At 43.6% G+C, this 14,045-nt stretch overlaps 1 protein-coding gene across 1 annotated transcript in view; it reads left to right on the forward strand.

Moving 5' to 3' along the window:
• Positions 1–14,045, forward strand: part of KCNH5 (potassium voltage-gated channel subfamily H member 5) — a 554,666-nt gene that overhangs the window by 113,439 nt on the left and 427,182 nt on the right. The window contains exon 4 of the mRNA XM_073570956.1: positions 12,521–12,627. Within this exon, the coding sequence (XP_073427057.1) occupies positions 12,521–12,627 (107 nt within the window). The remainder of the gene's footprint in view (positions 1–12,520; positions 12,628–14,045) is intronic.

Consider the following 14,045-nt stretch of genomic DNA (forward strand, 5'->3'; position numbering starts at 1 on the left):
CGGCCGATACTTGCTGTATCGGAATTCCGATACCGACTTCCGATATTTTTTCAATATCGGAATTCGGCATCGGAATCGGAAGTTCAGTTGATTGACGGCCTGACGTCATCATGATGCGCGGTGTGTGCGCATCATGATGCGCCGTCATTTCGGGCCTTCCGGGGGTCTCTGCCGGCCTGCCGGGGGGCTGTGCCGGCCTGCCGGGGGGCTGTGTGGACTGCCCGGGGTCTCTGCCGGCCTGCCGGGGGGCTGTGCCGGCCTGCCGGTGGTCTGTGCACCCTGTGGGGGTCTGTACCGGCCTGCCGGGGGGCTGTGCCGGCCTGCCGGGGGGCTGTGCCGGCCTGCCGGGGGGCTGTGCTGATGTCCGGGGGTCTGTGCAAGCATCGTCCGATGGGACTACAAGTCCCATCGGGCGATGCCTGCTACCATGACAGTGATTGACACATTAGCCAATGATGGGACAGTAGTAGTCCCATCATCCGGCTAATGTGTTAAATGTTAAAAAAAAAAAAAAAAAATACTACATACATACTACATGCATGCTACATACATACTACATGCTACATACATACTACATATATACTACATACATACTACATACATGCTACATACATACTACATGCATGCTACATACATACTACATACATACTACATACATACTACATGCATGCTACATACATACTACATGCTACATACATACTACATACATACTACATACATACTACATGCATGCTACATACATACTACATACATACTACATACATACTACATGCATGCTACATACATACTACATACATACTACATGCATGCTACATACATACCACTTATATACTACATACATACTACATGCATACTACATACATACTACATGCATGCTACATACATACTACATACATACTACATACATACTACATGCATGCTACATACATACTACATGCTACATACATACCACATACATACTACATACATGCTACATATATACTACATGCATGCTACATACATACTACATATATACTACATGCATGCTACATACATACTACATACATACCACATATATACTACATACATACAATACATACATAGACATACAGTACATATAACATAGAGTAACATACTTACCAATACTTGTCACATTGTTCCCCGAAGCCATTGTCTTTCCGGAATAAATATTAACATAACAAACCACAAAAATACTCACCCACGATCCGAAGCAGTCCACGAGTGTGTCCCACGACGATCTTGGGTAGAGAACGGCAGCATCAGATGATGCTGCCGTTCTCTACGGGCTGCAGGAATCCAATGACGGAAGGTAGGTATCCTTCCGCACTGTATTCCTCCGCCACTTAAAAAAAAAAAAGTCCCTAGTCTCACTTTATGCCATTGCTGCGTGGGAATTTCCCACACAGCAATGGCATAAAGTGAGACTAGGGACTTTTTTTTTTTTTAAGTGGCGGAGGAATACAGTGCGGAAGGATACCTACCTTCCGTCATTGGATTCCTGCAGCCCGTAGAGAACGGCAGCATCATCTGATGCTGCCGTTCTCTACCCAAGATCGTCGTGGGACACACTCGTGGACTGCTTCGGATCGTGGGTGAGTATTTTTGTGGTTTGTTATGTTAATATTTATTCCGGAAAGACAATGGCTTCGGGGAACAATGTGACAAGTATTGGTAAGTATGTTACTCTATGTTATATGTACTGTATGTCTATGTATGTATTGTATGAATGTATTGTATGTATGTAGTATATATGTGGTATGTATGTAGCATGTAGTATGTATGTAGTATGTATGTAGCATGCATGTAGCATGCAGTATGTATGTAGCATGCATGTAGTATATATGTAGTATGTATGTAGCATGTAGTATGTATGTAGCATGCATGTAGTATATATGTAGTATGTATGTAGCATGTAGTATGTATGTAGCATGCATGTAGTATATATGTAGCATGCATGTAGTATGTATGTAGCATGCATGTAGTATGTATATGGTATGTATGTAGCATGTAGTATGTATGTAGCATGCATGTAGTATATATGTAGTATGTATGTTGCATGTAGTATGAATGTAGCATGTATGTAGTATGTAGTATGAATGTAGCATGTATGTAGTATGCATGTTGTATGTATGTAGCATGTAATTTTTTTTTTTTTTTTTTTTTTTACATTTAACACATTAGCCGGATGATGGGACTACTACTGTCCCATCATTGGCTAATGTGTCAATCACTGTCATGGTAGCAGGCATCGCCCGATGGGACTTGTAGTCCCATCGGACGATGCCTGCACAGACCCCCGGAGCCTGCACAGCCCAGCGGCAGGCCGGCACAGCCCCCCGGCAGGCCGGCACAGCCCCCCGGAGCCTGCACAGCCCCCCGGCAGGCCGGCACAGCCCCCCGGCAGGCCGGCACAGCCCCCCGGAGCCTGCACAGACCACCGGCAGGCCGGCACAGACCACCGGAGCCTGCACAGACCCCCTGGCAGGCCGGCACAGCCCCCCGAAAGGCCCGTACAGACCCCAGAGAGGCTGTACAAGGGCAGGAAAGGGTTTTTCTTATTCCGATACCGGAAGTCCCATAGACTTGAATGGGACTTCCGGTATCGGAATCGGTGATACCGATACTTTTTTTAAAGATCGGCCGATACCATCCGATACGATACTTTGAAGTATCGGACGGTATCGCTCAACTCTAGTTGCAGCTATGGCTATGTCTCCTAGGTTTTGGTGGTTGGGTATGATATCGTTTTCGGAAAGGTGTGGCATGGAGCGAGGTCTGTTCAGTGAGTGAACAAATCTGGGATCAAGGTGAATAAAGCAGTGTCCTGTCTTTCATGGCAAGGAATGGGGAGGTTGTGGTGCGCCACACAGAGTTGGAATTTGGTAAACGGGGAATTTTGGAAGAGGAACAAGATCCGCCTAAACAGGGTCGGTTTGGATACGTGGCATTTGGTGGAACCAGAGGACATTGAAAAGAGGCTCTGATGTGTGGAGGGACATAAATGTTTGAGGTATCAAAACATTTATGTTGGTGGCGTGGGGGGGGTCCTCGAGGTTGGTGGTGCTGGTAAATAGTGGTTCGGGGGGGGATCTCAAGAGGTCCTGGACTCCCCCCTGGGTGGATTCAAGTGGACGGGTAATTGAATTATCCCGTGGAAGGGATTAAAGTGGACCCGTGCTTAATGGTAATGGAAACTGGCCAGGTGGGTTGATATGTGTCTCTGAGCTGGTGCTTAACGGCTAGAGGCAAGACTCGACCAGGGGACCAAGTTGGGAATATCAAATCTGAGTTTTATGGTTTGGGGCTTCGAGGACCACCCCTTCTGGGATGTTGTGTTTAAAATGTTATGTTATATGTTTAATAAAAGGCTGCTGTGGCCAATTTATCCAAATACCTCTGGAGTGTTTATTTTGTTGGGGTATGAATCGATGGGGTTGGGTGGCCAATAAGAGTTTTAAATAACTAGGTATGGAAGCTCACATGAATCACGAATACCCATTTGTCAAGTGTTAGTGGCAATGTTAGTGGAACTGCTGTTAACTGGACCTGAGTAAGGAGGTCTTAACTGTGTGAACGGTGTGCAGGTGAGACCACTTCCCCATGGTCTGTCTATAGGAGTGGTGGTGACAAATCTTCACTCATGCTCCGTTTACACATTTCAATTTGTATCCCCCATTTTGGAGCTCAGTGGACTCCATCAATCATGCATTTATCATCTAGACTGTAAAAAGGTAATAAGAGTTGTTTATGGGACAACGCTTTCAGTCATATAGTATTGAGAAGTTCATATTCATTTTTACATCCAGAGACTATTATTATTATTTATTTATATAGCGCCATTAATTCCATGGTGCTGTACATGGGAAGGGGGGTTACATACAAAGTTATAGATATTGTTAACAGTAAACAAATTTACAATGACGAACTGGTACAGAGGGGAGAGGACCCTGTCCTTGCGGACTTACATTCTATGGAATAGTGGGGAAGAGACAGAAGGTCGGGGGTGCAGCAGCTCTGGTAGTGATGAGGCGGCAGCTCAGGTGGTGGTGAGGCGGCAGAATGGTCATTGCAGGCTGTAAGCTTTCCTGAAAAGATGGGCTTTCAGGTTCCGTTTGAAGGATCTGAGGGCGGTGGATAATCGGACGTTTTGAGGCATGGTATTCCAGAGGATGGGGGATATTCGGGAGAAATCTTGGAGGCGGTTGTGTGAGGAACGAATAAGTGTGTAGGAGAGTAGGAGGTCTTGGGAGGATCGAAGATTACGTGAGGGAAGATATTGGGAGATTAGTTCAGAGATATAGGGAGGAGAAAGGTTGTGGATGGCTTTGTAGGTCAATGTTAGTAGTTTGAATTGGATTCGTTGGGGAATTGGGAGCCAATAGAGGGATTTGTAGAGGGGGGAGACAGAGGAGTAGCAAGGAGAGAGGTGGATTAGTCGGGCAGCAGAATTGAGGACAGACTGGAGTGGTGGAAGGGAGTTGGTAGGGAGGCCACAGAGGAGAGTGTTGCAGTAGTCAAGGCGGGAGATGATGAGGGCATGTACAAGAGTTTTAGTAGATTGAGGACTGAGGAAGGGACGGATTCTGGAAATATTTTTGAGTTGGAGGTGACAGGATGAGGCAAGAGTTTGGACGTGTGGTTTGAAGGACAGGGCAGAGTTGAGAGTTAGCGGATTTCAGGTGCGGGAGAGAGCGTGATGCCGTTTACCATAATAGATAGATCGGGTAGAGAAGATACGTGAGATGGAGGAAAGATAACAAGCTCAGTTTTGTCTACGTTGAGTTTTAGGAAGCAAGAGGTGAAAAAGGAGGATATGGCTGATAGACACTCCGGGATTCTGGACAGCAGAGAGGTGACATCTGGGCCAGAGAGGTAGATCTGGGTGTCATCTGCATACAGGTGGTACTGGAAGCCATGGGACTTTATGAGTTGTCCTAGGCCAAGAGTATAGATGGAAAAAAGTAGGGGCCCCAAGACAGAGCCTTGGGGGACTCCAACAGAGATGGGGCGGGATGAGGAGGTAGTGTGGGAGTGGGAAACACTGAATGTGCGGTCAGAAGGGTATGAGGAAATCCAGGACAGAGCAAGGTCTTTTATGCCAAGGGAAGAAAGAATCTGTAGCAGTATGCAGTGGTCAACTGTGTCAAAGGCAGAGGACAGGTCAAGAAGGAGGAGGATGGAGAACTGTCTGTTAGCTTTGGCTGTGAGTAAGTCATTAGTAATTTTGGTCAGGGCAGTTTCAGTGGAGTGGTGGGGGCGGAAGCCAGATTGCAGGATGTCAAGGAGGGAGTTAGAAGATGCAGGTTTCTGCAGCAGCGAATCCTCCATGCTTATTACAAGCTCCATCTGGTGAGAGTGTAGCTTGTTTGAAAGCAGTGAAGTCATCAGGCAGGCGTGGTTTCTGCCAACGCCGCTCCGCGACCCTGGATGCTTGTCGAAGTTTTTTGGTGAGGTTGTTGTGCAAGGGTTGCCTATTGGTTTGTCGTACTTTGCCATGCATGAGAGGAGCGACTGAGTCTATGGCTGATGTGAGGGTGGCGTTGTAGAAAGCGGTGGCACTGTCTGTGTTGTGGAGTGAAGATATGGAGGACAGAGGTAGAAGAGGGTCTGAGAGTCTGTAGATGTCTAGGTGTGCGAGGTTTCTGCGAGGATGTGCTGGTGGCTGGACATGTAGTGGACAGGTGAGGAGGACAAGGATGAGAAGGTGAGTAGATGGTGGTCAGATAAGGGGAAGGGAGAGGTTGTGAGATTAGATAGGGAACAGAGGCGAGTGAAGATGAGGTCTAATGTATGTTCATCTGTGTGGGTCGCTGTGGAGGGCCACTGAGTAAGTCCAAAGGATGAGGTAAGTGACAGGAGTTTGGAGGCTGCTGGCTTGTGGGTGTCAATGGGGATGTTGAAGTCCCCTATGATGATGGTGGGGATGTCAGAAGAGAGAAACTAGAGGAGCCAGGTGGAGAATTGGTCGATGAAGGCAGTGGCTCAGCCCGGTGGTCGGTATATGACAGCCATTTGGAGATTAGAGGGAGAGTAAATACGGACAGAGTGAACCTTGAAAGAAGGGAGAATAAGGGAGGGTGGGGGTTGGATAGGGTTGAAGGAGCAGTGTTTAGAAAGGAGGAAACCCACTCCTCCACCTTGTGTGTTGCCAGGGCGAGGAGTGTGGGTAAAGTGTAGGCCGCCATAACTCAGTGCGGCCGGGGAGGCCGTGTCAGGGGGTGTCAGCCAGGTCTCAGTGAGGGCCAGGAAGGAAAGTTTGCAGGAGGTAAAGAGGTCGTGGATCACGTGGAGCTTGTTGCAGATGGAGCGAGCATTCCAAAGTGCTCCAGAAAGAGGGTGCGGGAGGGAGGGGGTCAGTGGCGCAGGTTTTAAGTTTGAGGGATTGCAGTAGTTTCTCTTGGTGTGAGAAAGATAGGGGTGGGGATTAGTGGGATGTATGAGGCAGGGGGGGGCCAGGATTGGTGGATATGTCACCAGCAGTGTGGAGAAGCAGAGAAAGGAAAGCAGGTGGGTTAAGGAGAGTGATTGTCTTGTATTCTATTTTAGTAGGAGAGGTCTGAGGTTAAGGAGTATGTTTGCAGATGAAGCAAGGTGGGGGGGGTAAGAGAGAGGGGGAGATTGTTATTTGGTTCAAGGTTGCAGGGGTTTGGGGATAGCGAAGGAGAGTGAAGATTATTGGAGCAAAAACGGTGATGGCAAGTGTGAGCATGGTTGAAGGGCAGGGTTAAAAAAAAAAAACAAGTACAGTAAGAAAGCAGTGGTTATTCTTACTGTCTGATCGATTTCTGGACTATTTCTTGTATATTTCTCATCTATCACTCTAAATATGTCACTTCAAATGATGTCACATCTGACCAAGGTCATATCTGACCTGCTCTCTTCAACTTATACCATTCAAATGTCCATGAATTGAAGCCAGGTGAGGGAGGGAGGAGGACGGTTCACACCAGGGGGCAATTAACAGATTGCAGTTAATGGGACATTTGACTAGCATCAGAGTTGAAGAAAGAGGTAGGACAGGATGGGCAGATAAGACTAGGTGTGAGGAGCATGTGTATATCAATATGCATACAGTCAATTTGAAGTGTGCTACATGGAATTAAAGTCAGGGGAAAAATCAGAGTACAGACATCAGACATCAGACTAACATGGATACCAGTTTTCCCGTTCCTGGTGAACAGGAAACGTGGTGTCACGCTCCACCAAGGAGCCAGACAGCGCAAGGCAAGACAGATGGGAAAGGGAGCACTACCACTAGGGAAAAATTAGAGGGACAGCCCTTAAAACTTACCCTGTACAACCCTAAGCTCCCTGACATCCCTAGACAGGTTCTTTCACCCTGTGCGGCGATCTCGTTCTTATCCCTAGCTTGCCTTAAGCATGGCCATCGATGGTGCATGGGGCAGCAGGTATACTAGTCCTGCTCTATAATACAGACACAAAGGGAAACAGAAAAGGGTAAAAGAAAACAGCAATCACTCTAAGCGCATCCAGTCTATAGAATGGTATATAAAGGGAAAGGAAGAGAGACAAACCAAAAAGGAAGATAAGGAAAATGAAGCACCAGACAATCTTCCAAACAGCAATCTCAAGAGATGTTTCCTAAATTGTTTCTCTTTCCACGGCTCACAGCTCCAAACCAATTCCAAAGTATAGCAAGCTGTCACTGCCAACTATCCAAGCTGAGAGGTGAGTACTTATACCAGAGGGGAGTGGCGAAATCAGAACAGCTGAGAACTCAGGGCAGAAGGTTTTATGAGACAAGCAGGAGTGTTTAATCATTAACTCCAATGAACAAGAGAAATCTGCAGAGCTAACTGGAAAGCGAAACAGATCCAACCAATGCTGGAGTGCGTGTAGACAAACGATGCAATTTTCTGACCCCTGAAATAGAGGAAACCACTCTCTGTCATGGTATCCCCGTGACAGGTGGCTACACATGCGTGGTCATATGAGTGCAGTCTATGGGTTGGGAGATACGGACCCAGCAATGCATTTAGCAGGTTCCCTACTTTCCTAAAGAATGCATTGGACAATGTCCGCCCAGGAGCGGGATGGGTTGTGCAGTCCATGGATATAAGGATAGAGATGAAAAATGATTAGGAGAAGAAGGATCTCCTGCTTTCTATACTATAGGGCTTCTACTTTATTCTGCTCTGGGCAGTTCACATTTGCATTACGTTTTGCATACACGCTGTATGTACTTGTGGCGGCAACCTAAAATCAATACAAACCATGTACAGAAGCAAAACGATAAGCATCGTGTCCTACAGCCAAACATGATGTCCAATTAACTTGTAAGGTTGCTTGGATTTCCCCAGTAGCCAATAATCAGAGCACAAGCACAATAATGATACGTAAACAAGACCGGCAAGGGATTCATTAAGAAAGCGCATTATACCGACAAAACAAATGTAATGTGAAGCTACATTAACAAAACACCACTCATAATGTTTCATCTTAGTGGCCATGCCTCGAAACAGGTGTGACAGGAGATTATCACCGGTCCATTAAAGAGAAATTAGATTTTTGTCTGTTGCGTACTGCCACTGGGGTGCCATAATTTGTGCAATCCGACCAGCTATGTAATAGGGGTATTGCGGGATGATAAGTTTAGGCACAGACACTTTCTTAATACTGTTGTATTTTTTTCATCATTAACAGTGGATCAGACAAGCTATGGAACGATAACTAATAGGAATAAATCTTACAGGAGGCACAGTCCTATAACATTGCCACTTTTTTCCGGAGCACTTCTCTAAACTCAGATCCAGTGTCTTATAGAGAGTGGAGATAGTTTATTTGTCAATCATATCATCAATACACCATGTGCTCTTTACTACTGATCTCTCTGCTGCTTTTTAACTAGGCTCCTTGTGCAATTTTAATAAACCATACAGTACCTCTCGGATCTTGAGACCCCCATCAAAAATCACCAACTAAGGGTTAATTAAACCAAAGTACTGACTTGGCATCTTCGTGGTAGCATCTTGCAACTCTGCACACTTGCTTGCCCTTCGTCACCGATCTGTGCCAGATCTCTCTCTACTTCAGACATGCTGCCTTACAGACACCGAGCTCTCTTCTGTCTCTTACATTTCATCTACTTCTTTCCTGTGTCCCAGCAAACTCTTTGTTTGTCTCCAGTAGTGCTCCATAACACAGTTTTACAGACTCCAGTTGCACAGGGCCCAGCAAATAAGGGGCTCCCACGATACCTTAAAAGCAGCCAGCAGCTTCCCATTAAGTATTATCTTGCTTATAAGTGATGATGTTGCCTATAAACAGTTTGCTCCACTGGCCAGCGGCTTCCCATTAAGTATTAAGTATTAAATTGCTTATAAGTAGTGATGAGGGAGTATGCTCGTTGCTCGGGTTTTCCTGAGCATGCTCGGGTGTTCTCTGAGTATTTGCAGGGCCGGCCCGAGAGATTACGGCGCCCTAGGCGAAACTATTTTGTTGCGCCCCTACTATTCTTGGCAGTAGATGAAAACTTGGGATATAAATTTAGGAGCAAAATAAACCACAACAACTCTCTCCTAACTCTTTAATCTTCTGAGAAGTTGTATAGGACAAATATATACAAAGTAATCAATAACACAAAACAAAAACGACCATAGGTAATTAACATTTTTGTTTCCTTGCCTTTTTTTTTGAAAAGGATGACACTAAGTCACCGAGATTAATTTGTTTAGCAACTTCAGATTCTATCAAAATTGTTGCCAACCCAACCAACCTCTCTTGTGTCATATTTGCCCTTAAATATGTACACTTTTCTTTCCATCCCTAAAACTTTTTTGCCTTTTGAAAAGATTTTTTATAATTTTTTCTATTTTTTTCTCTGGCGCCCCCTTTGGGTCGGCGCCCTAAGCGGCCGCCTAGTTCGCCTATACGTTCGGGCCGGCCCTGAGTATTTGGGCGTGCTTGAAGATTTAGTTTGTGTCACCGCAGCTGCATGATTTGCGGCTGCTAGACATCCTGAATACATGTGGGGAATGCCTAACAAACGGCAACCTCCACATGAGTTCAGGCTGTCTAGCAGCCGCAAATCATGCAGCTGCAGCGACAAAATCTCCACGCATGCCCAAATACTCGGAGACCACCCGAGCATGCTCGGGAAAACCCGAACAACGAGCATACTCGCTCATCACTACTTGTAAGTGATGATTTCACCTAAATACAGTACGCTCCACCAGCCAACAGCTACCCATTACGTATTAAATTGCTTGTAAGTAGTGATGTCACCTATATACAGTTCGCTCCACCGGCCAGAAGCTTCTCCATAGACACAACACTAGGGCCTCCACAGTAAAAGTAAGATTTCTGTATCCTGATTAAATGATAAAAAGCTAGAATAGTAATCTGTGTTGTAAGGATGTCTAATATAGTGCCCATTGATTTCTATGGTCCATATTGTAACTCTTAATATCTACAATTCTATATAAAGGAACACAGAAAAACACAGTATAACAAACATATGAAAATACCCTGTTGTAAAAAAGTAACAGTAAACAGCAAGTGCTAGTAAAAAGATGATAACAAAACACGGTATTTGGTTGACACATTTTTTGCAAAAAATGTATACTAAGCAGCTCTACCAAACGTCAAGGTATACCCATATCAGAGCAGTCCCTAACTGATGTATTTAAAAAGCTGACCATGTGTATGGTACCTCTATGAGCAGGATTCAGTAAGGTAATGTCCGATGTGGACACACTATGGAAGACGGCTTATATGTACACGGCTCACAAGGGAGGGGTGGAGACCTCTCTAATCTTGCAGAAACAAGAAACCAATTGAATATAAACACATGGGCCATTCACACAGTGAACAAGTCTGTAGGACAGTGTTCACACCACCAAAAGACTGAAACACAGAAAAACACAGTATAACAAACGTATATAAATACTCTGTTTTAAAAAAGTAACAGTAACCAGCAAGTGCTAGTAAAAAGATGATAACAAAACAGGGTAGTTGGGTGATAAGATTTTTTGCAAAAAATGTATACTAAGTCGCTCTACCAAACGTCAAGGTATACCCATATCAGAGCAGTCCCTAACCTATTTATTTAAAAACCTGACCATGTGTATGGTACCTATATGAGCAGGATTCAGAAAGGTAATGTCCGATGTGGACACGCTGTGGAAGACGGCTTATATGTGCATGGCCCACAAGGGAGGGGTGGAGACCTCTGGCCCATGGCCCATGTGTTTATATTCAACTCTATATAAAGGAACATAGATTCACCCGGAATTCAAGGGAAAAAATCTCTATGGGAAAAACTTGTGACAGGCCTAATTACAGAAAGAGCCTACAGGTGCCTACCGATGTGTCCAATGGATGGTAAAGAATTGCCAACAAGCTTGAAGTTTGCATGGAATGGATTGGAGCATTGATGCCCTGCTGTTTTAAAAGCAATAGGATCTGCCGTATTAAGGGATATGGACACCTTTAGGGGTCTTTTTTGTATGCATGTACTGTTTCAGCAAAATTTTTATACATTTTTGGCTTGTACAGCTGCTATATATTACAGTACATAGAAGACTCCAAAATGAGGTAACTAGGAATCTGTCTGTGTGCTGGTTCTGGAAGCTGATGTACTGTTAGCTGATTTATCACCCCAAAGTTGAACTGCATTTTGAAGTGGTTAAAAATCAACATTGAGAAGCTCAGGAGACGAGAAATAAGGGTTACAAACCTGCTACTAGCATGAGCTCACTGATAGGTTGATAGCTGACTGCAGAATCAGGTAACTATGTACAATAATACATAAAGGCTATAGACGCCAAATTATTGGAACATTTAAATGAAACCCAAGAGCAGCTGAATCAGTAAAAAGTGAATGGCGCTGCAGTGTTCTGCTTCATACACTTTTAGCTATGTTCCCTGGAATATGCAGTCTTTTTTTTTTTTTAAATGTGCTATACGGTTCCAGAGATATGGGCCTATTTATTTTGTGCCAATTTTGATGGTCTTTTACCTAGAGGGTGTGGCTCACAGGATCCTCTAGGGCGTGTCTTTAGACCATATTAGCAGTAACTATCTCTGGAACCGTATGGTGGATTTTAAAAAAAAAATCTAAAAAAACTGGATAATCATGGAAGCGACAGGAATAAAATAAAGCTACAATCTGGCCACTTTTGTTTTGGTAACAGGTTCTCTTTAAGTCTTTGGACTGATAGGTGCTCATAGCACAGGTCTTATCCTCAAACTACTACCTCATTAATAAAACTGGCAAGTTGCACACGGGGCTGATTGTATTTCTGGCCATCTTGAAGTTTTACCTTGATTCTGACTTTTTAAGGATTCACATCACAGTATTGGAATCAGTCTATTCTGCCCTTCAGTTTATATTTAAGCTAAAATTCTTTGTAACATCCAGGATCCGATTTCTCTGCTTTTTTATTTTTTTTTTTGTTACTGCTCTGTGATAAAAAAAATCTATTTTAACGTTCAAACATTCTATTTGCAAGCTCTCAGTTCCTAATAAACGTCAATGCGTGTATCTCTTCCTCCGCAGTTTCATGTATGGGGAATTGACTGATAAGAAGACTATTGAGAAAATCAGGCAGACGTTTGAGAACTACGAGTCAAATTGCTATGAAGTCCTCCTGTACAAGAAAAGCAGTATGTATACCGCCCCATTGTGTGTGCTACAAAGCCCGACTGCAGTAATTGTGCGATAACCGAAAAGCTATTTTCCTGCACCATTTGTACCGCTTGCTTCCAAGACTTGTCGATGTTATCCAAAAATCTACCCTTCCCCCCTCTATATTTTTTCCTCCCAATACCATTGTTTTTGCTTCATCTCTCTCTTCCAAAAAGGTATTATTTCTACTCTCTATATAATACTATGGACCAACTCCATTTTTCAAACTTCAATTCACTTTAAAGAGGTAGTCAAAAGTGTCCGCTGTCTTCCAAATAAAGTGCCACACCCGTCCTTAGGTTGCATAAGGATGGGACATTGCAGCTTATTAAAGTGACTAGATATCAACTGCAGTACCAAACACAGCCTGTGGACATGTGTGGCGCTGTCTGTAGAGAAAAAACAGCCATTTGACAACTCCTCTAATTTGGGAAGTAGACCATAACTGATTTAGTAATCAAAAATTTGCCCCATAGTAATCCATAGCACTTCAAACAATACATATGAGCCAATTTAACCTATGATAACCATAGCCCAGACTGATAAGAAGAGATTTATGATGCAATAAAAGAGTTACAAGTTTATTGAAAAAAATAAAAATAAAAACAGTTATTTAAAAAAAAAAATGCATAGAACAAGGGATATCTCTGGGGTGAAATAATATTGCCTGCAAAATCAGGTTATATATAAAAAATTCATGCAGGTATGAACAGTAGTACTTTAGTTAGTGCATGCATGGCATTTTTTCTACCTGTATCATAAAGATTTTGCCATATTTACAGGAACAATCAGAAACCATCACTAGTTAATAAATTACACATTAAAGTTCATGTATACATTATACATATAGTATTACATGAATATATAAGCATGACTGTCTCTCTGGAGCAGTTTCAGAGCAACAGGTATGATGTGTCCTTCTGCCCCCGACGCGCGTTTCGCCTCGTTTGCCTCTTCCTGGGGGCGTGTGACATGGATAATTTAGGAAGAAAAAAATAAAATCCTCATTCCCTTACAGAACTAACAGGTTGCTATTAAATCTCACTTGCAGACACTCATTAAAGACATATCTATATTGCTTTGGAAATATTTGGTATCACTGTTTTAGGGGAGAGTCCAATGTAGGGTAACATATCCATCAATGATGGTCTTATTGTATGGTTAACAAGAGGTAGAGGTTACAAAATTTTGGTATTCTCCAGGGTATTTTAAGCATTGTTTTCCGTGGCCATATTTTCTCAATTTATAAAAAAAAATGCAATATTTTTTTTCTGGGAAAGAGATATCCTTTATTAACTTCAGGTAATTATGTTAAGTTGAAAATCCACTTTAAAAACCTCCAGAAAATCCCTGAATGATCCTCTAGATCTCTAGATAAAGATTTTGTTTCGATTGA

The sequence above is a fragment of the Dendrobates tinctorius genome, unplaced genomic scaffold (genome assembly GCF_039654945.1).
Source record: "Dendrobates tinctorius isolate UK_male_01 unplaced genomic scaffold, ASM3965494v1 ptg000006l, whole genome shotgun sequence".
NCBI lineage: Eukaryota > Metazoa > Chordata > Amphibia > Anura > Dendrobatidae > Dendrobates > Dendrobates tinctorius.